Source organism: Takifugu flavidus, chromosome 8, assembly GCF_003711565.1.
Source record: "Takifugu flavidus isolate HTHZ2018 chromosome 8, ASM371156v2, whole genome shotgun sequence".
Classification (NCBI taxonomy): Eukaryota; Metazoa; Chordata; class Actinopteri; order Tetraodontiformes; family Tetraodontidae; genus Takifugu; species Takifugu flavidus.
The window spans coordinates 12,767,093-12,793,742 of NC_079527.1; the positions used below are offsets into that span (position 1 = coordinate 12,767,093).

At 45.1% G+C, this 26,650-nt stretch overlaps 1 protein-coding gene and 1 long non-coding RNA gene across 14 annotated transcripts in view; one reads left to right on the top strand and one right to left on the bottom strand.

Moving 5' to 3' along the window:
* The window catches only part of LOC130530488 (ankyrin repeat and SAM domain-containing protein 1A), a 43,583-nt gene extending 17,011 nt beyond the window's left edge, over positions 1 to 26,572 (bottom strand). For 7 of the 13 annotated variants that reach the window (XM_057041699.1, XM_057041705.1, XM_057041704.1 and 4 more), the window contains exons 1-14: positions 25,717 to 25,796; positions 17,592 to 17,672; positions 17,273 to 17,429; positions 12,909 to 12,980; positions 9,645 to 9,941; positions 9,005 to 9,080; positions 8,815 to 8,916; positions 8,636 to 8,722; positions 8,186 to 8,355; positions 8,028 to 8,078; positions 7,814 to 7,946; positions 7,169 to 7,212; positions 6,476 to 6,569; positions 3,074 to 3,567 (exon numbers count right to left, since the gene is read on the bottom strand). In XM_057041699.1, coding sequence (XP_056897679.1) covers positions 3,074 to 3,567; positions 6,476 to 6,569; positions 7,169 to 7,212; positions 7,814 to 7,946; positions 8,028 to 8,078; positions 8,186 to 8,355; positions 8,636 to 8,722; positions 8,815 to 8,916; positions 9,005 to 9,080; positions 9,645 to 9,941; positions 12,909 to 12,980; positions 17,273 to 17,429; positions 17,592 to 17,672; positions 25,717 to 25,781 — 1,923 coding nt within the window. In that variant the 5' untranslated portion in view covers positions 25,782 to 25,796. Of the gene's footprint in view, positions 1 to 3,073; positions 3,568 to 6,475; positions 6,570 to 7,168; positions 7,213 to 7,813; positions 8,079 to 8,185; positions 8,356 to 8,635; positions 8,723 to 8,814; positions 8,917 to 9,004; positions 9,081 to 9,644; positions 9,942 to 12,908; positions 12,981 to 16,515; positions 16,579 to 17,272; positions 17,430 to 17,591; positions 17,673 to 25,716; positions 25,999 to 26,120 lie in introns of those variants that run through there. The other 6 variants (XM_057041697.1, XM_057041698.1, XM_057041695.1 and 3 more) reach the window with 6 other exon arrangements.
* Positions 499 to 3,154, top strand: LOC130530495 (uncharacterized). Its single transcript, XR_008951852.1, has 4 exons — positions 499 to 709; positions 842 to 1,092; positions 2,289 to 2,346; positions 3,009 to 3,154. It is a non-coding gene; the product is annotated as an uncharacterized LOC130530495 (long non-coding RNA).
* Positions 26,573 to 26,650: the final 78 nt, after the last annotated feature.

Here is a 26,650-nt window from a genome sequence, read left to right on the forward strand (position 1 = left end):
CACTCTACACCCCACTACACACCCAGCAGAGAGAACACACACTTACACACACACTCTGCTGAGCTACTTAAATGGAGAGATGCATAGGCCATGACTTTATGCGAGTCAAATCTTCTCAGTCTGTATGGGTTGTGAAATGGGGGGGAGGTTGTAATATTTAGCAAACCAGATTTGAAGTTTTTTTTAAAGGGTGTCAGTTTGTGTGCATATGCATTCACGAGCAGGTCTAGTCATGTCCCGGGAGCACTCGTCCATATGCTGTCACACAGCTCACTAGAGTATTCCGGAGCAGCCAGTCGTGACCAGAAAGATGGCTGCATCAAGAAGGGAGCAACAACAGAGGAAATGTGGGAGAACAGTGCACTGAGGAGGGACCGAGACACTCAGAAATGTCCAAACAGTGCAGGCTCAGTGTCAGCCAATCAAACTTTAACTGCTCCCCCACATACTCCATCCCCTTTGCTATTCACTTTACATCGGCAGTGTGAAAATTTCCTTTTCATGTCAAAGGAAGCAAAGACGGAAGCTTCAGTTCTCTCCCTAGCTGCACAGAGCTCAAAGCCACCTGAGTCACTATTCTAAAACTTCAGAGTTCTTTAAGAAGCCTGCAGAATTGGACTGAAGGAACTGTCCAAATCTAATACAAGACTTCAAATAGGTCAATAATCGAGGATTTTGTGGGTGACAGACTGGAGATTTAGCAGCTACGGTAAGGCAAGGGTTTCAAGAACTTTTTTGCATTTAGAAGATGTCCAATTGTGCCCGTTTCACCCAGTAACTGCAGTGAATGAGGCCACTGCCTGGGGCATGTTCACTTATATGATTTCTCTTTCCATTACAGGTCAATAATACAACCTGTTCTCCTGCCACATGGGAACAGAACCTTCTGTCTCCTGCCTACAGCATTATTCTTCCAGAACTAGATCAGCTCTCAAGTCTGCTCAGCTGATCTGTGCCTAAACCCTGGGAGAAGAGCTGCAGGATTAATACTGCCTGCTGAGTGCTTGGAAGGGAGGAGTAATAACGCAACAATGTCATTCCAGCCTTCGTCCCGTCACGCCATCTGAGGCAGCGTCCCGACAGTCTGAGGAGGTGAGGCGTTCATTAAACTGGATAATTAGGCTGTCTGGCACCATGTGCTCCGCCATAAACTTTAAAAGCAGTGCTCCGAGATCAAATGCTCCCGATAATTGAGTTTAACACACATGCTCCTCTGAGAGACAGATTTGAAAGCAGCAGCGTAACATTCGTCAGTTTCAACCTTTACTGCTGATGCAAACGATTAATCTGAGCTAAGATGTTTAGTTAAGTACACATAAAAATAGGGTGAAAAGGTTTATGAGGTACAAAACAATTGCCTGGTTTGTCCACCAGAGTGCAGTAGCACGCCGACTGTCCCAAAAGTGGGCCGACATCAGGGTGTAATAAGAAGTAATCACACAGGAAGTGTGTGTTCTACCGATAACTATGAAATTATCACACATAACAGCTGCAGGTCTATGTGAAATTCAAGGTCAGCACTGCTGTGAATACTATGAGGTATATATGTTAAAGTGGATTGTAAATGCAGATTAAATACTGTCGATGTTCCTCTTAATGTTTAAAAAAAGCTATAAAGTGTTGCTGATGTTTACTAAAATAGCTGACAGTGACAAACCAAAGAGCGTGATTAAAGCGCAAAGGAATGAATCATGGTCCCAGAGTGTTGGCTTTTACCACCCTGCTCGTAAAGTCTTCTGGACTTTGACGAGTTCCTCTCCATCCACTGTCAATGGAGTTATTTCCAGGCACAGCAAACAATGTGTGTTTTTTCCACTGCTTTTGACCTTCGCCTGTCATCAACCATGAAACATCACTCATCTTAAACCGACAGCTGGCACACACCTCGGCTGCAAGCAGGTTGATTAAATACATAACAGAAACGCTCTGAGAACACAGTCAAGTGAGAGGCAGCTATGCTAAAAGCCATGATATGAATGCTGAGTAATACCGAAGAGGTTAGGAAGGTAATTAAAGAAGAGAATAATGCTGAACATCCGCACACAAACCAGAGGAGGCAGGGATATCGACCTCCGAGCCACCATTAGCTGGGCTCATCGAGGCTGTCTGGGGTCAAGTGAGAAACATTAGGCAGCAACACGATCTCCTCACATTAGCAGTGATACCCGAGCTTGTGATGCCGAGCTGGCATCATAAATGCTACTCTGAAATCATTTCTCATGGGCGACTGCTGTACCGTGATGGTGGAATAAAGCTGATGTATTATGTTTTAATCCTTCTGACAAAAGCAGGATTGTCCCTTGATGATGGCAAACAAAACGAGAAGAAACCGTGGTGACTGCTCAGGTTTGTGACTCTGTTCATTCTTTGTTTTCTAATCTTAATGCAATTCTAAGATTGTTTTTTATATTAAAAGCAAGATTTTCCATTTCCACAATAACTAAAAAAGGTGAGGTGAGGTTAATAACCTTGCTCATTTTCTAATTGTCTCTTGTCTCATCTTTTTTCTCTTTTATCCTCATGGAGGATAAAATGGAGGAGCATAGCAGAAATATTCACAGGACGGGAATAAGAAATTCAAAGCACACATACACAAAGCAAGGTCAAAATATGCTTTTTGGAGTAAAGCAGAGCTATTATCCTTCGTTACCAGGTCAGAAACAGAGCTTTTAGCCTCTAAAGAGAGCAATTCAACAGCTGAAATCTGATTTTGAAACAGCTGTATTAGCTAAGGCTGCACAGTACAGCCCTTAAAATAATATCTTCATTAATTCAGTGATCATGTGTAACATTTGAACACCATGATACCAAGTATATGACAAAAGCAATTTTAAACATTTAGGAAGCTACAACAAAGGCTTACATTTCAGATAAATTAAGCTCAGTGCCCTCTATGTTGAAGAACTGGGGTCTTTTCAATATATTTATATATTAACATAATGATTGAAGCTGAAAATAGCTCTTCATACAAGAAAATTCTGACCTTAAATCTCCAATTTACTTTCAAGTGCTTGAGCAAAGGACTCCGATGACAGACAGCAGAGGAAAAAGATCAAAAGAGATAAAATCTTACCTCGTCCCATTCTGAGGTGAAAGAGGGAGATTTCTCAAGCCTTTTTTTGCCGGTGCTACAATTGGAAACAGACTCGCTACGGTTCCCCAGTACTCCCTCTTCCTCATTGGGAGGCGACACGAGCAGGTCCGAGTCAGACTTGGAGAGGCTGCGCGCCAGTTTCAGGTCTCCAGGAGGGCGCGTCCTGACGGAGGACGCTGCCCCGGACCCCAAATCCTTGGGCTCCTTGTGCACAGTTGCATAAATCGCCTTTGGATCACAGTCTGTCAGAATGGCAGCCATGTTGGGACGGCTGGGCGCCGGTGGGGTCGCCGTCACCTCCTTCTTTGCTTTGGTTGGTGTTTGTGGTTCCGGACGCTTCTGGCTGGACCCCTGAACACCTGGAAGCCTGAAGAGGTCTTCACTGCAGTCAAAGACCGGAGAGGATCCGTGCAAGAGGCCGGTGAACTGTTCGGGGACACCTGCTCCCTGCTCCTGGCTTGACTGGGAGTTGTCTGGAAAAACACAAAAGGAATGGGCAAAAAGTCAGAGGAAAAGAGTAGAGTTGAACTCTGGCAAGAGGACCTCTGAGTGAGGGGCAGATACTTTCAGCATGGCTAATAAGAAACCGCCCACTCGAGCCTAGAAACAGATCTGTAATTGTTTCCAACAGAGAGAAAAGGAGGGAGAGAAGCGGAAAGTCGAAGCCATGTGCTGGCTCCAGAAAGAACAGAATTCCTATCGCAGCTTGTATCCGTCTGACGGCTCTCTGCTGGTGCCTGTCTGTAGTTATCTTCCAATGTAGTTTACCTCAAAGGCCAACTTGTCTAGTCTTTCCAAATGACTTCACTTTTAACCCACATGTCTTCAACAACTACAAGAGGCAACAAATGCAAACACACAGGGAAGAAGTATCAAATAGAGGGTGAAACAGCAGCAATAAAACTTACATCCACTGGCTTCTCCACCAAGTCAGAATGAAATCCAGGCCATTTAAAAGCCACAAACGCCCTTTTTAATCACAGTCAGATCAGACCCTGGTTAGCAAGGAGCAGTCCTACACATCTTCCTTTGCGTGGTGGCGATGTGTGCTGTTGTCTGATGTCTGACTGACAACCCTCCGTGTCCCTCACTGTTTCTGCCTTCTAATTCTAGATCCTAGTGGTGGCTCAGGAATGGAAACTTGAATCACTCTGCCCCTCTTGCAGCCAGACTCCTGATAATTAGCCCTGTGACACATGGTGAAGGAGTGTGTATGTGTGATGCAGCGGGTGTGCGTGGACCGTCTCCCCAAGGGTGACAGGGTCACGGTGTTTGGTGACAGGGAATCTGGGGCAATGAGACCACAGGAAAAGCAGCGACCTGTTGCAACACTTTGTCTGACCTTCACAGAAGAGATCCAGACCATGTCCAGAGATGAATGTTTGTGTTTCACATTCTCTCCGGTCTCTTCACCTGCCGTTCAGACTGAAAACGTCAAAACAGCTGCTTCACCATGGAGTCATAAACACAGAACCTGGGGGAGGAGGTGTACCACTCAACAGCTTTGACTGGCTCGCTGAATAGCTCCACTACCAGAGCAGGAACTATTTGAAATGTACCAAAAAAACCCTTTTCACACATTTAAACATCTTAGAAACGTGTGTGTGTGTGTGAGAGAGGGTTGTGTGTAATGAGGGGTGAGCGAGTGTACTGCATGCATCTGTCAGGAACACAGCCTAACACCCACCCCTCTCCCTTGGCACAGAGGGAGTGTGAACGCCCAATGAGGACATAAATCTGGTTCCAGCAGTCTCACGTAGCGTTAACTCTTGCCGGGCCCACTGACCACGCAGTTGCATGCAATCTGATGTTATTGCAGCGCAGGCGGATGGATGAGTTCACCGCAGAGGTGTGGATGTGGATTTCAGTTGGCAACAACTCCTTCATTCCGTGCGATGATGTCACGCTTGAAATGCAGACACTGGTGTGCTTCTGTTGGCTGTCAGTCCATCGCAGCCTCCAAAGCCAGCTCACAATCTGCCGTCGTTGGATTTTCTTTACTCTACTTTGCACTGAGTCAATATCACATCATTTCCTTTTTGCAGATTTACAGCACAGCAGCTGCAAAATAGTTGCTTATGTTATATATTTGGCAAAGGAGTGCTGACGGGGATGTGGCAGTTGTTGCAGGGGTTTTTGTTTCAAAACAGGTGCTTTGAAGCTTAAGCCTTTAATTCTTCTGTGGTAAATGAGCGCTGATTTAAAGCTTCCACGATCCGCAGCGTCATTTGTGGTAAGCTGGAGAGCACAAAAATACTCCTACGACCCCTAGAACTGAAGAAAAAATGTTGCTGGATTTGGTGTTATTAGGGAAAAGCTTTATCCAGAGTATTTAGAATAGAAACGGTATAATGGGGAAGATAATTGGCATTAATCCTGCACAAAGTGGTACCTGAAGCTAACATCAACATCCTGTTTGAAGACACACCCTGTTGGATGTGCAATGCCAGCACAGCTGTAGAGTCTATGAATGAGCTCCTTACAAAACTCCACAATTTTTCTCAAAGCGAAATGTTTATGGGACGCAGACATGCGCTAGAAATCATGGAAAGCGTGAAACTGTCTGACAGGAAATGGTTGGCAAGTGAGGCTTTATGGGCAACATTTACTGCAAAAACATTTAAAAGATTTCAAATTTCAGACTTAAAGCTTATAACTTCAGAGTGTTCTGGTTTCAAAGTAGAAAACACATTTTCTATTGCTCAGGAGGAAAAACACCCCTGGAAACCTTGTAAAATCCCTGCCAGTGAGGTGAGAATCTACTGGGGAACACTGTGTTCCTGCTGAGACAAGATGATAAATACGCTGCTTTTGCTGAGCGGGCATTTATGTATCTCCTCCACTCAGGCTGCCATCATGAGACATCCACAACAGCAACACAGTCGAGCTTAGCTGAGGATTATGTAAAAGGGAACCATAATGTGGTGACATTCTAACAGATGCACAAAGAACACAGAAGCAAATGCATCAAGTACCAATTATATTAAATAAAGTGTTACTAAAGGAAATATGCATCAATCGTTGTTGTTTTTAAAGAATAAGTGCCTCAATGATTTATCTTATTTGCACCAAAATGATTTCAGACTTTTTAGTCTGTAATAAATCTGATGACAGCTGCTTCCTACAACAAACAGCATCATTATATAACTGAGCTGCAGTGAATTGTGACCGGGATTACAACCTCATCGTTGATCAAGAATCTTGTGCAATCCCTGGCAGTGTTTATCGAAGACAGCCGATCTCCAAGCCCTCCGGACTGGGCCGCGCCGCAGCTTCATTGATATGCTCAGCTTATCGAACCCATCTTTCTCACGGCACCATCAGCACCAGCTGCTGTTCCCTGTCACTGTGCTAAGATCTGACGGCGGTGGTCAAACTCACCCGCTGATGCCTGAGGGCCCATCCATCCAGTAGGGTGCAGGGTGTCTTTTGTCTTAGTAGGGTCTCTGAGGTCATTTGGGGCGGTGGCTTTATGCTGAATTTAGAGAGAAAAAGAGAAAAAATGTTTTAGTCACACACCCACAATAAAAGCTGGTGGAAGGTTTGGCAAAGATACCACATGGTTTTATACACCATATGAAAAGCATTATAACAGATAGTGTGACTTGATTTCAAATATTAGATAAAGTATGCACTTGGGTTACAACTGTATAAAAACTGTAAGGTATGTTGCAATGCCTTCTGGCTCCATTTTAAACATACCAGCAGCTAGATTATTGTTACAGGACATGCAGTTAATGTTTTAACCATTGGGTCAAACCCTGCAGGTGGCCTGGTTGTGTAGTACCTCTGCCTGTCTGATTATAAGACAGACATTATTGTTGTTTTTGTCCACTATCTAAGAAGAATGAGGATTAAAAGATGTGAGCCCAGCTTGTGGGAGGTTGTAGGTGAGTGGAGGGCAGAAATATTTGAAGACGATCATATAAAATGAAATAATGATCCAAAAAGTCCAAACAGAATTTTTTATGGGTACAGTCAAATTGATGTGTGACAAAAATCCACAAAACATTTAACAAAACCTGCAAAATGGTTTCAAAGTTCACTCTGAACAAATGGGAAGATGATATTTACCTGAGGTAGAACACTATTGGATGAGTGTGTAGTGGTGTTCTCGTCTAGAGAGAAAAAACAGAGTAAGGAGACAGAAGATCCATTCAGAGCTCATTTACTCAGCATATCTTTGGTCTTTCAGGGGAGAAATGAGGATGGATAATTGAAATATTAATTATTCATGACAGCATATCACTGGCAAGACTTTGAATGGATCTCTGGGTTTAATAGGCATGAAAAAAAGGTTTTAACACAAATGGAAGATTAATCTTTGTCTCCATGTCAGTGGAAGCAAACCCACTTTTCCTAAATCCATCATTTATCCAAACAGGGGGACGGAGCGAGGACGGCACTGGTTTATTAAACTTCACCTCCTGCTCTCTGAGGTTTCCAAATAGTAAGAGTGATGCTGATTATGTTGGAAAGCTGAAGGGGAAGTTTGTAAAGCATCAAGAGAAAGCGCTTCTAATTTAACCTGATAATACGCGGCAGCAGTCCACAGAAACAACCAAAGCAGGTACTGCTCATATCTGGCACGTGTAACGTTTAAACAAGACTGATGTGCCTGGTTCGTGCATTGACGAGCCAAAGTTTTCAAACATCCTGAAAATATCCCACGAAGATAAAGGAGTATGAAAGCAAAATAACTGGACTACACACACTTACATTTTCCGGACTGACACTCGGGGATGGATGCAGGGATTTTGGTTTGTGCGGTCAAAAGCAGCTCATATGTGTGATCTTCCTCCTCTTCCACCAGCTCGCGTCTCTCATCAACACTGTTGTTAGTATAACAGGTCTGCAATAAAGGCAGAGACAGGACAGAGAGGGAGTGGGGATGCAGTGGGCTTTGCATTTCTTCAGTCATCTTTGAGCTCACCTCTTCTTCATGACCTGGACCAGCATGTGTGGGATGGAGTGCTCGATCCTTCTGTAAATTATCATGAGAGACAGGCTGTAATACATGGCAATGGCTAATGGGCCACTACCACCCCCTAGTGGGAATTCATGGGTAAGGCTGCGCTTCTGTAAACTGACCTTTCCAGCTTCACTTTCCGGTCGTCCGGAGTCCCTGTCAGAGGATTTCCCACTGGTAAGGCTGTCCAGAGAAAGACAGGAGGTGGCTTCACACAAAGCTTCATAGGGACTCTCGTCCTCGGGCCCTGGGGCCAGCCTCAAAATTAGCTCGCTCATTCGATCCAGATCACCTACAACAGATGCAGAGTCTCATAAACAGAAATAAACAGTACTGAGCTGGGAAAATGTAATTTGAACCTCCAGAGGTGTGATCGGTGTGTGATAAACGCCAATGCCATCTCATCATTGCAATTGTTTTTTGTTTTTTAATAACTATAGGGATTTAATACAGACTAATGGGAATGCACTTTCTGCTGTACTGATTTCACAGTATAATGAAAATACCTGCACGCGTTTAGCCAAGTGTTTTTAGGATTTATCAGACTTCTGAAGCTACTGTTAAACACTTACTCTTTTTGCTTGGCCTGGGACTTTCCTGGGGCGGAGGGATTGGAGGTGGGGGCAAGTCAATGTCTGGAGGTTTTCCAGTCATGTGACCTGTGGCAGACAAACAGGACATTGTGTTACCTCCACCGGATGTGTAATCAAGAGAAAACTTCCCTGTAGAGCCTTTTACGATTGGTATTCACCTAAGATGAGGGCAGCTATCTCTCTGCTCTTCTGTGAGGGCATTTCCTTGACCACGTCCAATGCCGACAGGCCCTTCTGGTCGACCATGTTTACATCGATACCTGTTAGGATTATGACAGACAACAGTCATGAGTGGAACTGTACTGTTGGCAGCTGGTAAAAGTCGTTACCCGGGCGGTCAGCTCTGACCTGCTCTGAGGAGTTTCTGCACCACATCCGTCTTCCCAAACAAGGCTGCTTCATGGAGAGCGCTGCCTTTCTCTGTCTGAACACAAAATCAGAGAACAGAAATACCCAGAGCTATGAAGTAGAGTCTCTCAATTTCATTTTGCCCCAAAACCGCATGGTAAAAAAAGAAAATGGTGTATTTAAACTGTAAAAAGTCCAAATCCTGCATTAGTGGGCCTTCTGATCCACGTCCACCACCTGGTGCACTACACTACTGACTATTATATGGTTATGAAATCAGAGCATTTTTCAGCTCACAGCACCATCATAATTGTAACCTACAAAATTTAAGGCCTGGGTGACCTTGGACAAGCTGCACATCCATGATTCAGATAAAGAGGACAGAGTAAAGAAAAAAGCATTGAGAATATTCTGTGTAAAGGTTTCTACAAGAGGAGGATCCAGCAGGAGGATGCAAGCTGTGCTTTCCTGACATAGCAGCTCCTTTGCACAGCGAGTTACTTTTAATCTTATAGCATTAATAGGAAGTGGTGCGAGGAAGTGCTGCAAGAACAGATTAACTCACCCTACATGATGTGGGCCATGGCAGCACATTAGGAAAGAGCTGCAGCTCCTAAGGTTCGAGCATTAAGAAACAAACCTCATAGTTAATGTCCATGCCGGCGTCCAGGAGCACCTCCACCACCGGCAGGTGTCCGTTCCGTGATGCCAGATGCAGCGGTGTGTGCTTCTTGGTGTTGCAGCTGAGCAGGTTGGGGTGGGCGGTGAGCAGCAGCTTGACCACCTCGAGGCGGCCGTACAGAGCGGCCAGGTCCAGTGGAGTCTCAAACTTATTGTTCCTCATGGTGGGGTCCGTCAGCTCCTCCAGAAGAATCCGTACCACCCCAGTATGGCCATACTGGGCAGCACAGTGCAGTGGCGTTTCATTGGCATTGTTCTGTTGGAGTCAGAAGAACTGGTGAGAGCCAGTCAAGGAGAACAGAAACAGGAGTAGGTGGGAAGATGTAGTCAATGAGATTAGTAGTGTAAAACTACTGAGTCATGTTTGTTAACTAGTTGAGAGGTGAACGCAGTTAGTGCACACAGACCATGACGCCCAAGATGGAGTTCGAGGAAAAAGAAGCGAAGGCCCTGGGGGTGCTTGTGGAAGAACGGTAGGAGAGAAGGACAGCTGAGGAACATCGCAGATTATGAAGCATCAGGACCAGGTTGAGATTAGCTGCTGCAGTTCATCTCACCACCGGCTGTCAAAACCATCATCTTGAAAAACTGGACGCTAAAAGCAAGTCTAGATAACTTTGTTGTTAAACGGACGCATGATATTCCTGCACAAATAGAGATTTTTTTTTATTACTAATGTAACAATGTGAACAATAACTTGAACTGTATGCACAAACATCACAGTTTACAAGTTCCCAAAGACACTAACACTGTCGCTGTGTAGCCACAGGCTAACAGCAGGCAATTAAAACAGTAATTACAATGTAGACTCATTCAATGGTGGTTATTGGATCTAATGAGTCGCGGCAGCCACAAAATCAATAGGTAATAATAGACCTGAGAAGGTCTATCAGAAGAAGACCAGCAGGGGGCGAACTACACAATCCACCATCTAAAGTGAGAAAAGCAGCAACAGGGACACTCAGAATGGATTCTTTGTTAAGAAGGGAACAATAAGACAGAAAAAAAAGTCTGACAGGGATGAAAATGACAAACGAAGCCTCTATTCTATTCATAATACTAAAAAAGGTGAACAATGGGAGTGTAACAGACTTCCATATAAACACATTAAATTGTCCATAAAGATAACACTATTTTTAAAAATTCATCCAAATTCAGTCATTTCTCAGAAATGTCTGGCTTCTCACATCTCAGCATCTTCAAATGGACCAATATGTGAAATATTCATATTTAGGTTCATGATTTATTAATGTGTTCTTAAATTTACAATACTATAAAAAATACTTCAAAATTGCCCTTCTTTGCTGTTTATATATGTGGGCGTGGCCAGCCACTGTGGACACAAATGCCCCGAGTCCAGACTCACAGTATAAACCCACAAAAGGGTTGACAGCTGGCACAGGAAGGCCCAAACGGACATGTACGATGCCCGTGTGGTGAATCCCAGAGGAAAGTGCCAGCTGCGTTACTAAACACTGGGTCTGTTGAGGAGGGGGCAACAGGGCAGATTGAGACAGGTGTCAGACAGTTTCATGAAAACACGGTGCCAGATGGGATCAGCAGGTAGAGGGACGGGGAAGAGGGGAAAAAGGGTAAGTGAGGGAGAGCCGGTCACAGCCTCAGTACAGGGGGCGAGGCAGAGAAAGGGAAAAGGAGATGGGGAGATTTAAAGAGAGGAGTGGAGCTCAGAGAGACAAAAAGGACACCTGCTCTTCAAATACAGAAGCACAGAGGCTGCTAGAGAATGAGCAGACTCTCCTCCGAGCGTAGAAACACGCACACGAGAGTCTTTCTTTGACATCTAAACCCAAGCAGCCTCGTTTTCATTCTGCCTGGCTGGCCTAATCAGTCAGATTTACTTCTCGTTCCTCTTCTCTGCAGCATTCTCTAAAGACTTCCGTGTGTTTGCAGTAAGGTGGCTGCACCGTGAATGACGGGACGAGTGTGACGCCCCGTGCGTGATGCGCCGTCTAGGCTTTGACGCATCTTTTTAGTATTTAAATGATTTCAGCAGGCTGACGTGCACGCTGCCACTACATCAGCATGACTCACTGCCTTAACCATGCAGGTCTGCTGCTTCAGTGGCAACCCAAGAGATGCTCGCACACAGTGATTTACACTAACAAGCTCAATCTGTAGGATTGTACAAGACAAAGCCTCTTTTTCTTTATCATGCTTCATTTTCCAAATGAAAGAAATCATATTTCCATGCACATATCTAACTCAAAATACATAATTGGCAATCCTGTATGTTGTGTTTAATGACTGTCAACCATACTGAATGTCAAACCTCTTAAGTCACGTGGTTGCAGTGATGAATGAAATAAACAGTGAACTCCAGAAAGACGTCTAATTTTTACAAGTGTTAGTCCTAAAATGCCAGATAAAAATATCCCCAGACTGACAAATCCCATTACAGGATCAGCAGGTACGCATTCTTTAACAAACCTGATTGAATGCAGCTACACATCTGCCACTGGGCTGTTTGAAATCTCTGCACAACCTGAGCAGAGGCTCGTTTCCGTGCACATAATGGACTCAGCCAGCCTGTAGCTGACAGAGCGTGAGCAGCAAGACGATGAATTCCTCCAACTGACTGGACGGGCAGTCAGTCAACCAAGGGTGGGGCCCGAGCCTCCATCATTGGGGAATCTCTGCATGTTCTGTCCACTTCAAAGCAACATTCTAGAACTTAAAGCACCTCCCATCTTATCCAAGGGTATCCGGACTGATAAATGTGATCTTATAAAAAGCTTTCGCATTCAGTGATCATTATTTGCCAGGCTATGATGTAAGACTAGTGATTTTAGAGATTAGAATAAAGTAAACATGGGAGACTATAAATGCGTAGCCTGGTTTGAAGCTAATTCTAGAGGACTGCTACCCCTGCAGCAGTTGCCCATGTTAAGGAACTGCTAGTGCAACATTTCCGTATTCTCATATAAAAAGGCCTCACTGACGTCTTGTTGCCACATCCCTTCCAAGGCACAGTTCAGAAGAATGGTAAAGAAAAAACATGGAGCTGAAAATAGAATAAATTCTGTGAAACTGCCAAGACTTCCTGGACAGACAATGTTGTTGTTTTTTAAATGAAAATCCTGTTTTTCCAGTGTAGCAGACGGCATTATCCCCATCCTGACTTAGTCTTGGGTGCATGTCAAACAGGAGGGGGATTATGACCTCAGCTGGTGGCTGCTGCCGATTGATAAAATGCCACACTAACCAGAAACATCTGTAAATTCAACTTCATGGCCCTTCGATGCTGGATGCTCGAATGGCGGGGGGAGGAGTTACACTGTGAAAGAGAAGAGCGGATGATGTTATGATTCTCACAACCTGAGGCTGGCTTTGAGATGGTAACGCAGTCCGACTGGCGACCTCCAGTCACGTGCCACGCCGGCTGGCAGCAGATTGGGGCAGCGGTTACGTCACCCTGGCTCCTGGTAGTGGCGGTAGTAGTAGGGGTGGGTCTGAGTGGTGGTGGAGGGGTGGGCAGAGCAGCTGTTGCAGCTAGAGTGCCAAAGGGCTGCCCAGTGCTCACTGCACGCCTGCCTCTCCCGTCACAGCCGGAACGCCTGTTTGTTTTTGCACGTTCCCGCAAATCCTGGATCATTTTTTAAATTCTGCACGCAGCTGTCAGTTAGACAGAGAAATAACTGTGTCAAGACCCCTGCGTTTAACCACTGTATTAACATGTAAATAGGGGTTTTCCTAGTTTTAAATATGACAAAGAGGAGTATGTGTGGGTACCAGCAGCATTTCAGAACAGAAACAGGAAGGTTTCATCATAATTTCTCTAATATAACAACCATTCTTGGTAAAGTATATTTAAGATAAATGTGTGACGGACAGCTGTTGGAAAGAGGACATTGTTTTCTGAGAAACCATTGGTGTCATTCCTCTACTATTCTTAGGCTAAAATCACTAACCTATTTACTTCTGCAGCACTTCTCCCTAAAGATTAAATGTATCAAAGATCTCGATCAGAAATGTTGAGCATTCCATCTTAACTAACTTCGTGAAGATCAGTTTCGCCCTGAGATTAGTAGAAACCAATTCTAAGATTTGTCCCCCCCCCCCCACCCCCAACTGTTAAACGGTACCAAGCAGCTCCAACTGCCACAGGAGACACACCCTGACGTTTGCTAATGGGAACGCATGACAATGTCAAAATCCTGCTCCATGCGTTAAATAACAACACGTCCCCTCGGGGGCTCAATCAAACGTGCTTCAGCCATTTCTTGGCAGGACAGAGATGAGAACGAGTCCTGCTGGAGGAGTGCAGAGCAGAAGGTAACGGGGGTAGGTTGGTGGGGATGCGTTGCTGGGGCATGAGCTGGATGATGAAGTGACATACTGAGGGGATAAATGAACACGCTTGGAGTCTGCCAGCACCCTAAGGAGGAGGAGGGGGGGGGGGGGGACTGCTCCACTGATAATGAGCTGCCCAAGTCCAAGAAAACTGCTTCTGCAGCTGTCGTCAGAAACTTCTCCTGTCAGTCTTTGAGACAGAGACCGACAGGAAGACGGACAAGAGGAAAGATGCTTTTGAACCTGTTTGTTTATCCAGAATCAGGTAGATATAAGCTGAGGCTTGGCCAGAGGAAATCAAGGAAACATGTAGTCTATGAGACATGTGACCTATATAGGAAGATGAAGGTTGTGTGAGATGCAGCTGGATACGAGCGTCTGGCAAGGCCATGGGCTATGCTCTGTTATGGATACACAGACAGCAAATACTGTATTACATAAAGCGGCACATGAAAACATTTATTCAAAGTGCATCTTTGTTTAGGGCTCATAATTTGACAATTGGACTATTAATATAGTATTTATTAATATATTATAAATATAGGTACTTTTGCCTACTTTCCTTATATTAAACCTTTGTGAAAAATCCTTAAAAGACAATTAATCCAAAGCAAAATCCTTATTATAACACTGGTGACTAAAGAGACAGAGCCTTCAGAGCCTCCAGTGCTTAAAAACCTTCCAAAATCAAAGTTCAGGCTGCCAGTCGGATTACTATTATCCTGCAGAGCACACGACTGCCCGACTTATTATAGATGCTAACAATAAGAGAACAAAACCATGATGATCAGATTTATGGTGTTGGCAAAACAGGCCTGTCCCTCTTGCTGGGCTCTTACATTTACCATCAGCTGACTATGCAATTTTTAGCTATTTAAATACACAGGAACCTGTAACTCAGGTAACGGACTTCTGTCTCCAGAATATATTTGTAAAACAGGAGGCCCTCATCCCCAGATGCTCTGTATTCAGACTGTTCAGCTTTGTCCCGCTGTCTCAACGCTCCGTCAGTTTCAGACTTTGAAGTGAGCCACCCACAGTGAAAATATCGAGGGGGGGGGGGGGATCACACAATGACCTAATGAATAAACATTAATCTGATCTGGATTCTGTACAGGACGAGAGAGTGTGGCCCAGCTGCGACCGCCTGATCTGATATCCCTGGAGGGAAATACTGTTACCAAACGTGAGGACAGGACCCCCCTTAGAGCCTCAACCAGCACCATTTCAACCACTTTACTGTCTGTATGCTATGTATGGTTAGTATGACCATACCCCAACTTTTCTTTCAAGGTAAAACAGAAAGTGGGAGGTGGGAAAAGAGGAGCATATTCTCTCCTCTGCAAACATGCACAGATGAGCCTGGCATGGAAACCTTTCTTTGACGCTGATGCAAAGAGACCGGTACACTGAAAATCTCCCATCCTCCCCATGAGATGGTCCAACCATGTGATAAGAGGGGAGTCAGGGACACACCCTCCGCCCACTCAGTCACATGACGCCATCAAGCATGACCACATCCAAGGCTAGAGCATCCAAACTGCATCCATGTGTCTGATTTATTCATTACAAGGCTTCAATTATTCAGGATCAGGCCCTCCTCTACACACAAAAATGTGTTTACATTAAATCATCATCCATAATCTCCGAACGACACAACCTCTGCAGAAAATTTCACATTACGGTATAGCAGCATTAAAGATAATCTGGTTTCCCCCTCAAAACTGTAAGAAGATTAAAACGTTGAGCACATGTGACAGGGTTCAAATATCCCAGGCAGCTTGAGCTACAGGGCTAGGTGCAACTGGCATGCTGATGCTGTGGGGGCAACACTGTCAGAGAGAGTCTGTCAGGTCTGTCAGGGGTACCTGCTGAACAACCATCTTCATCATGTAGACGGGCCGAGGCTGGGACTTCCCTGGGCAGCTGGATGTAGTGAGGGGTGGTGCTCAGAGCAGGTACAAAAATAGATGTTGGAATCCTGGAAGGTGCATTCCAAATGAATCACTAATCTCGAATGTTCAGCTTGTACTGTTTACTGTGTTCACATTCAAGTGAACACAATAGTGACATTGGCTAAGTAGCCAAGTGAGAGTCTGAGGCTGATGGCAATGAATTACTGTACCTCATTGCACATATCTACCTGTACGGTGCCAAAATATGAACCGATTCAGCTCCAGATGTTCGCACCAGGTTCACTAAAGTCAACCTAACTTAATGGTGGATTATTCCTATTAACAGTTAGATTTAATCAAAAAAGGGATTCTTTCTGTGATAGTAGTGTCATTTTTCTTATACTTGGTGAGAACATTCAGTAAGAGATCACAACTCAAGAGAAGCAGAGGACAAAAATCGACAGCTGGTAAAATTAGAAGCGTCCTCACAGCTCTGAAAGCAGAAGTGGCCCTGCAAGCAGCAGCAGCAGCAGCAGCAGCAGACCGACCCAAGCACAGCAAGCAACAAGACAGTAAAGAAGCACTTGAGGATGAAAGGTTGTTTTAGCAGCACTTTGTACACACCTTGGCATTAATATAGGGGTCAAAGGGCCCACAGCGTTTGAACTCTTTATGGTCTACAGAGCTCTGGGAGGGAGGAACAGAGGTTAGGGTAATGTTTGGGTTCAGACAAGCAATGAACAAATGAACGATGATCGTAAATGAGTAAAACAACATTAAAAATAAATAAATCAGAGATGAGTTAATGAACAGGCAGTGAGAAATGACCCAAAATGAGGCAAAGTGGCCTGTGGTTCTATTTAGTTTTGAATTTTATGCTTCAGGCTGCATTCGTGGTGCTCATAATGGGTCATTTCTTCTCATTCCAAACAGACGATGCTTGATGGGCTGTGCAGTAAAGCAACCACAACTCATGTATATGATAGTTAAACCAGTTGGAGTTAAGACGGTTAAAATTTGTTAGGAGAGAACAAGCACTTCTTACACTTGCGTGGCATCAAAGCATTTCAACTATCACAGCCCACAGTGCACTTATGTTAATGAACACAATTCACTGTCCAAATGACAGACGGCCATGCTGTGCTGAAGGAGAACTTTAAACATCTGCACTGATCTTGTGCTGATATGAGACATTTAAGGGCCAATTTGGGAAAAGCTACATTTGCTGGCTGCTGACTAAACTGTTTAGAAAGTAATTCTGAAACTACAAGTGGTCTGAAAGTGCACTCAAGTACTCTATTTCTTCCACAGAGAAGAGAGATTTCATTGGTTTAGAACCGAGGTCACTTCAGGGAGATATTATCAGCAGTGGTGGCCCCACCTGCTCGTTGAGTTTGGGGTGTGACGGGCCTTGGTGAATGAGCAGTTTGACGATATGTTCATCGCCCTTCCATGCAGCCAGGTGGAGAGGGTAGCAGCCCTTATTGTCGGCGATGTTGGTCAAGGCCTCGTTCCGTAGCAGCGCCTCCACCACCTCGCTGTAAAGCACAACGCCGCGGGTCAGAACCACACTAATAAATACATGGCATTTAACAGGCAATCAATCAATAACTTCCTCTTCCCAGAGGGACAAATGCATGCGAGTACAGAGCTCTAATGCAGGCGCCCAGTGCACCCCATTGATTTTCCCACCGCTTTACCTGTGTCCATTAAGGGCGGCGTGATGAAGAGGCGTGTATCCAGTGCTGTCCACGCAGTTCACATTTGGGCCTCTCCAGATACTGTTAACAAAAGACAGGATTGTTACACAAAGCACAGCACCCAGCAAACAAACACAGCCCTGCCCTCTATAAATTCTTAAGCCCTGGGTGCGACTGGATGCCGTATTGGCTATCTCACTGCCCCGGTCTCTGAAGCAGGTAATTCGTGCAAACATTCCTTGCACACAGGTATGGAATACAATCATGTGTGGACCAGAATTTGCAATGTCATGATTACAGATATGAATGTAACATCAAATAAACTGATACAGCCTTTTGGAAGTTTGCTAGTTTGGTGTTTGCAACTGAAAATGTGCAAAATGAGCGGGGGAAAAAATTATGCCCCAACAAATATCACTACCAAACAGGCGACAGACGTGCGAGACTTACAACAGTCTAGCTGCTGAGTGCACAAGTACTGAAAGAATCATCATTCATTACTGCCAGTTTTTGTGGTTTCACCTGTATAATTAGCTGTTCAACGCAGGAGCTGTTTTCCCAGTGCACAAGTATTGCAACATTTTTAGGCTTTCACAAAGCTAAAAATAAATATATTTATATTTATATAAATATGGCTACGACATTCCCACAGCAAATCCTGCAGGGATTTCTTCATGTGCTATGTTTGTGTGTACAGATATAACAAAGCACCCAGTCACAAAAAAGGAAGAAAAAGAAACAGTCGCAATAAGAAGGAGCTAATTTTGTCTCACATACTAACTTAATAAGTAACTCCATGCAACATTGCATTGATTATTGTGTCCAGTCTGAAAAACAGCAACAAATCCCAGGATGGAAGATGAAGCTAAAATGTGTGCTAACCCATTCTCTTTTACATGAACTCTGCTCAGCTGTCTCCTCCGATTGGTCCGTTTCCTTTAGCACTGTGTTGGAGCAGAAACGGGAGCAATAGAGAGCCAACACAGAGAGATGGAGGGGGATTAAGAAGCTAAAGGACATCAGTGCCAGAGACTGGGAAGTGGTTCTCTGAAAGACCTTAAACACATCCTAAATAAATCATGCAGCAGCACTGGTGAACCAAATCTGCTAGACTGGAGTCAAAGAGAGAGGCAGCAAAAGCACTCACTGTGGACCAGACGTGACAGAAAAGACAAACAGATAAATCTCATTCATCCTTTCAAACATATTCACTTTCCTTTAACCACCTCAAAACCAAAACACGCGCTACAGAAATGACAGAGAAACGGCTGCATAAATTACGACGGGAGGATTTTGAAATAAGCGAGTAATTTCTCAAACCCAGCACAAGCTGGAAGAGGAGAAAAAAAACAAATCTGTTCCAGAGGCTTAACAATCACTCTCACACACACTCGCACACACACAGTGCTCAGCCTCGTCACATCAGCTCCAGTACAACCTTTTCATCCACATGACCCGTTTTTGTTGCAGCAGTGGTTGTTTATGCCCCCTAAAATACATCTCTCACAATAGCGCCGAGAGCAGCCTGCAATTACCCAGGCAGAGCGGGCTCATTAAATGAGTGTGGTGAACGTCAAGTGTTCTGTAGCCTCCGGAACAACTGTCCTGACAGAGGTCGGATCGTGAGGGGTGCTCTACCAGCCATAACCTGAGCCGTTTGTGCCCCACGGCGAGCCTCGAGTGTGAAAACATGGTGGCAGGAAATGCTCCTCGCTGGTGCATTTCTGTCACAGAGGGGTGGACGTGGAGCAGCTAGGAGATGCGCGCGCTTCCATTTCTTTCCCTCCGGAATGAGTGAGCGGATTTTAGTTGAACGTACAGAAAGAGGGAAGAGCGGAAGGGGCAGACCCCCAGTTGCTGTCCTACATAGAAGGTTATGTAACAGCTTATAGCAAAAACCTCATAAAGAAATTAACATAAATATGGAGACGAGCCTGCATTGGATGCTCCTGGCTGGGGTGTTTCCAGGGCCAGCTCCGGGTAAACATTATTATTGGATGTTGGATGAAACAGTCATAACTGCAAATTTAAGTCTAAGGGATTAACACCTATAGGATTAATAGAGGATTATACCCTCTGATGTTCATGATACCTTCTAAGATTATGACACACGAGATTTGTTATTTTTGTCCAAATGCTCCTTGTTTGCGGTTTCAATGTGATTATTACGATCACTCAATTACAGAGACTCTCTCCAAACTTGAATGGTGAGTAAGAAACACATTGCATGATTCTAGATCAGGCTGCCCAGATTCACCACAAGAGCCGACGTGAGCAAACAAACTGGGCAACGACGTGTCACATGAGATCTGTGAAATCGTGTGTTAGAAGGATTCAAACGTTAAAGATATGATGCAATCGCCCTTGGTTAAGATTTAAAAGTTGTGCAGTGTGTAGCCAGCCAGCGTGGGATGCTGCAGCGGGACAAACTGCAGTCCAGAATTTAAAATATTGTCGTTTCTAATTTCAGATATTCCTGTAAGAGACATCACAATGATATCTCAAAATTAGCTCCATGGAGAGGAAGGAAGGCTCACTGCAGTATATTTTGGCCCGTGTGTTAAAGGCAGAGGTGTAGTTGCAGATTTAAGGGCAGCCCAAGTGTTACGTCCTCATTTTGCCAGCGCAGCACGCGATGACATGAGTCAGAGCGGCGCTCCACAATCCTCTCCATCCCATTACTACAGCGCCTAACCAACCTCAGTGAGGGATGGGCTCAGGCTCGTAGCAGGGCACTGGGCAAAACAGAGCTGATTTGGTTTGGGAGGGGGCCTGGTCATGGGAACTGACAGCAGAATTCCTGTCTGAAAGGCTGAACTAATCTTTAATTTCCCTGAGGGAATATCAATGGGATGAAACTGGGGTTTGGGAAAGAGTCCGGGGAGCGAAAATTCTCTGTTGTAAATAGTTAGAATGTTCTTCCACTCTGGTGTACATTAATATTAGACTGCTAACCCAGAGGGTGTGAAGACGGATGTTATTTATTTAGGAAATTCATTTTAAAATGTCCTTATCAAGGATGTGGATCATCTCAGTAATATTTGCAGGTACGTGTAGTTTAAACACTGCATTGTTCATAAAGGTGTACGACAGTAAAAAAAACTGACCATTTCTTGCAGGAGCAAAAATAATGAGATTTATGAGATTTATGTGGTCGACGGCGGCACGCCAAGCACAATCCAGCCCAGGTTGCTCAGAATACAGGTGAGTGTATGACAGAACCCGGTGTCAAATGAACACATTTGCCCTGCAGCTCACTAACAAGGTGACCACAGTCGAGCCCGGGGTGCCGAGTCTGGCACCAACTGACACACGTCAACCACTGATGGGGAACCTCTTAATTATGCGTACTGTGGGCGAGGGCTCCAACCAGACGCACTGCAGTCAGACGGTCAAAGTGAGCCTCGTCTCCGCTGAGAGACCCAGAGGACATGAGGAGCCCTGCTGAGGAATACTTTCACTGATTTAATTAGCAAAAATCTGGCAAGGCTGCATGCTGGGACCAGAGAGCGACAAACATAATAACCTAATGCACGTAAAGACTAATAAAAGGGAAAATACGTAAAGAGAGTCGTTAATCTGAAATGGCTGAAGCAAGATTCAGAGCTGTAGAGCCTTGACAGGAAATCCCAGTTGTACATTATTGTACAGGTTTAGTCATTTATTTTCATCACTGTTTAGTAAGTTTACCTTATAACGAGAATAGTATGTTAATGGGTAGATATCCAAACACGGGTAGATATCTAAGTGTTAAAGAGAGCTCACAGCAACCATTAATCAGACACTGTCGTACCAACCGGAGGGAAAATTCAAACATTTAAACGTGGTATAATACGGCCTTAACAAAGGCTGATTGAGGTTTCCTGGCTCATAAAAGCACCATAATGGGCATTTCACAGAGGAAATGTGTTGCAGCGGGAGGTGTGAAAAAACCAAATAAGACCATGAGCAGCTCACAGAATTTAAGTGATGGCTATGAAAAACACCGGCAGCTGACTGAAAAGATGTGACAAATACGCCGTAAAAGGAAAAAGGGGAGTCTAATGAGGCGAGAAAACACATTCAGTTCTGTCAACCTGGCATTTCCCACATGGCCTTCACGGCAGATGCTCCGCCGCGGTGACACACATCTCACCCCACAACATTTAGCTGGAGAAGACAAGCCGGTATTCAGGTCTCTATTCAGGCTTCTTAATATCGCTCAAGCTGCCAATTCACTTCAGGAAATCACACACAATATCTGTCACATCTTGTTCACACCGCTCAAGGCCATTTTGGCAGTTAGTTCCCAAAATACTCATTAATGTGAAGTTGTCCTCTCATTTAAAAGTCAGTTGCTAAAATGAGGTTAAAACAGGACACGAGGTGTTTCACAAATCCTCATTTGAAAAGAACCATATTCAAGCTACATCATTTGCAAGCTACATCGTAGCTACTGAACCGGTTAACTACCATGTTAACTGCTTTTCAATACAGCAGGAAAGGGATGAATCAAACCGTGGTAATAAACATGTTATTTCTCATTATTTGGAAATTCTCCCATCACGGTGGGACTGAATTTCTGAATCACATATTTAGATCTAGGCTAATCCTGTGGACGTGCAAATGGCGGTGCCACTACTGTTAGTCCAAGTAAATTGTGTTTGAAGTGTGGATGTGAAGGTATGGCGGGAGCCCAGCAGGTGGGCAACAACACTGCTGAGAGCTGTAAAGTGGGAGAGGAAGGAGGCCGCCGGTCAGCAGACCCGACGGTCAGGAGGGCCCGCTCGAGGGCTTTGATCGATAGCACACGTGTGCGCCTGCACAGGTCGAGACTCATGCCTCGTCTCTGATTATTGTGCTTCTCAGGACAGAGACAGACCAGGAGCTCAGGCTCATTCAGGCTCATTCCCATTTGTCCAGTTGTTTTGATAAGGTTCTCAGTGAGTGGGGTGAATCAGAGGTCACATAAACACACACAAGCCTCTTAACGGCGCATCTGTAAATAAACAGGCGCGCAGCACGATAGATTTCACATGGCTTTAGATTATAAGCATTGTTACAAACATTGTTTCCATTATTATCAGGTGTCCTGAGAGAGGATATCTGTTCTCAACAGCTACTAGAGACCCTCGCTGACCCACTTGCGATGAATGTTATTATTAGCCTGCTGCTATTAGGTTAAAGTGAGGATGGCTACATGCTCATCAGGAGCGACCCCGTGTCTCCCCCCCACCCGCCAACAACACACACATGTGAAATTCATCACCACAACTAAGTGACTGACTGTTGTGTCTCCGACTACACAAACATGGGCCGTAAACTCGGCGTGTAATTCATGCCAAAACTCAAATGCTTTTGGAATGCTAACACGGTGGTGTTGGATTTCCCAGCCACCACCGCCGCCTCCTGCGCTGAACAAGCTACAGTTTCTTTCAGTTCAAAGGTCAACGATTGGCGAAATCTGTCTACCAGACCTGTTTGCGCAACCTCTTGCTGCACCTCAGAATGGGCCGAGGCACTTTCTGGTGTTGTTAGAGCGACAGAAAATGGAGAACGCCGTGTGCCAACACAGAAAGAGTCAGCAAGACAGTTTGCATTAACTCTGACAGCTGCTACATAATCCAGGGAAAGACCGAGGGTGTCAGCATCCCGCCGGAAGCCATCTGCGAATACGTCGCTTCATATCCTACAGTGCACCTCTTATGTGTCTGTATATTTTACACGCTTCGATATTCCAAAAATAGGGAGGCTGCTGCGGTATCTTTTTTGGAGAACCATGGCTGTTCTAATGCAACATTTTCTCAGCTGACACCACCCTGAATGGATGGGCCCGCTCAGGATGAGCCAGAGCTGCAGATGTAATGATCTGGAGCTGTGCCCAAGCCTCTTAAAATGCTACAGAAGTCATCGCACTGACGGGAAAATGCTTTACTCACAAGGAGAACCAAATGACAGGTTTTATAGAAAGCCTATTTCGGTCTAGCTTTGTATATATATTTATGTGATCTTCATCGACAACAGGCCACACTTAATGAGTAAGACACTAGGTGGTCCCTCTCTATACTATAAAATCCACATTAAAGAAAATAGACCCAGATTTGCCTCAGCAGTGAAGAACTCCACACATTCCTCTGTTAATATCCGTCTGGAGACAGGCACTATCTGTCTGGGACTCGTCTTACCCCCAGTCTGACTCCAGCAGCATGTTTAGACAACCCAGACCAGGAAGTAGTAGAAACAAGCACTTCCTGTACACCTCTGGGATTATGAGGGGTCGCTGGGCTGAGCAGAAACTAAAATATGCGGAAAATCAAATTGACTGTCTAAAAAAAAAAAGAGGCCTCTATCTATAAAGTTGTTTATTTCACCCTCAATCGACACCGGGCCTGTGAAGATTATGGCATGACCTTCACACTAAAGGGAGCCCTGCCCAGCTCATTTTGGTGATAATGGAGCAAATGTTTGGGTGGTGTTAAACATGCCGGGGTCAGCGTCTAGCCCATAGCAACCCCGGAGACACGGCCTCCTGGAAAGGCAGACATTCCGTCAAGCAGAGCTGCTCTGCCTGGTTACAAAAACACAGCAAGTCTTGACATGTGCCCCATTCCAGAGCAAGAAGGGCAAAACTCTAATGAAGAAACTCAGAGCAGCACAATTTAAAGGAATATTAATGAGTTTAATTGGGGAGATCTTTTAATCACCTGTGTTTTCGATCTGTTCCAACAGGTACTAGTTGTTTCTGCAGCCTAAAATCCTTCCACACTAGCAGGAGACACAGCAAACCTTATTAAGTGGCTGCCAACTAAAATTACACAGACATTAATAGCACGAGTAGCTGTTACTTTGTTTGAAATAACACTAAGTGTGACAAGAGTGCGAGTGGAAACAGACTCGGGTCAACAAATGCACCGGCGTTCCCGTCTACACATCACATTAGAGCCAACACTAATTAGAACTTGTTAGAGACAGATCCTACGTCCCAGATCTCCTCTGACGGGATTACGGGCCTTCACTTTTAACAATGGATGCTGGAGAGATTATAGCGTGATTCTGGTCCAAGACAGCACGAGACCAATCCACAGCCTGCACAGATGACAATGCACCATTTTGTTATTTAAATCAAATCTACTCTGATTTTACTCGACAATACCCCCCCACACACAGCGAGCCCCTGCTGCTAATCTCCTGAGGCTCTTTCAAGCAAGCCAGTTTTTTTTTTTTTTTGCAAAGTCTAACAAAGCTTTTTTTCCGGAAATATCTTCGGAAAGGATATTTTGTTGGTTGCCCCATTCGAGACACAATGAACTCTTTGCCCACAAATCTGCAAGAGAGAGACGCGTCCACGACATCTCCGAATTGGATTTCCGATTAAAGGGGTTTAATGTAATTAGAGGGAGTAGTTTGTGCGGTCTGCTCTAAGGAAAACAGCAATGTGTCACCAGGCTCCGCTTTGACACCTGTCTCAGGAGAGGAGCTGGCCATCGTGGAGCTCCCAAAGCAGCCATATCATATTTGGATCGACTGGCGTCCACCTGGAGGTGCTTGACATTGAGGGGGCACGTGTAGGTTCCTTGCATACAACCAGTAAATGTGCTTTTGAATGATACGACGATACACTGCTCCCTTCAGTTCGAATCTAAATAGTCATCCACGTTCATAACTTCGGAAAACACTATGTGGTCTCACAACACATTTCAGCACAAGGAAATTCAGCAACACGGTTGTCTACGGATAAAACAAAGCTTATCAGATCTAATATCTACTGCACCCCCTTATTTCACATCGACCTGCTGTCCTTGGTTGCCAAATGTAAAAGGGCGATACATGATATATTCAAGCCTCTGTGTAAACTCAATTAAATGTGATCTTATCAAACAGCACCACAGAGAACTGCTCTGCAGACTCCTACCACCACTGATTTTACTGGTTTCAGTTGGAAAAATCCGCTGACGGACAACACAATGTGCACATGTGGCATTTGAACAGGTCTGCGGGCAGGATTCTTTTCTCTTGTCTAAACCAGGCAGCAAAGCTAATAGTGTGCATAAAAATAACAACAAAGGGAAACCTCAACACCGCCACTGAACCTTTGTAACCTTGCAAACCAGAGCTTCAGTGGATGTGACAAACCACATGAAATCACCTGGGGTTTCCTGCTGTGACCGCTGATAAATGAAACCTGCCGTAAGTGACATTTGCGTCGCACATCAGGAAGAGTTGACAGTTGAGTGGATAATGCTCTTCCGACGGTTGGTTGGTGTGGCAATGGGCATCATTAAGCCTGGACGGTGCCCGTATTTCAAGTTCCGTAGTTTCAGGATGTGGTTTTGTTGCAGATCTCTGCAGGTACATTGACCTGCCGGACCGGATAGTGTAACACCGAGAGCTAACAAAGAAGCAGGTTTCTGACCTGCGCCAGGTTTAATGACAAAAATTGGATCATTAAATCCGGTGGCCACAACAGCTCCTGGTGAATCATTTGGTTGGGACAGTGGGGGAAAGGGGGGGAGGTGATATCGAACACTTCTTCACCATTCCCGAACCTACCTGAGCAGACTGGAGAGCGGATGAGAGGAGGCGCCGTGTCCGCCGCTGTTGCCGCTTCCACCGGTGCCAGAAAACCCGCTGCCGGTGCCCGCGGACTGGCGCTTCCCGGAGAGAAGCTTCTCCACCGCAGCCAGGTTTCCCGTGCGCGCCGCTTCGAGAAGTTCCTGCTCCTTCCCCATCTCAAATCCCAAAGAATCCGGAGAAGACGCGGGGAAAAGAAGAAAACGGGGGCGCTTGACTGCCTCAGTGAAATTCCTCTCCGCCCCCCCTTTTTTTTATCCCCACCGCCGCAAGTTATTTCTCACTATTGCCGCTCGTTTGGAGAGGAAACAAAAGCTTCCCCCGCCGATGGATCCGTCTATCCCGATCCACGGTGCCGCTGGAGGAAAAGTTTCGTCGGCGGCACGGTACCAGCATCGAGCAAACTTCCTCTGACCAGTCCCCCGAGCTCCGTCCGTCACTTCCTTGAAACTACCCTTTTCTTCTGCACCTACAAGTCTACCCCGGCACCCCCACCCAAGCTGCTCTAC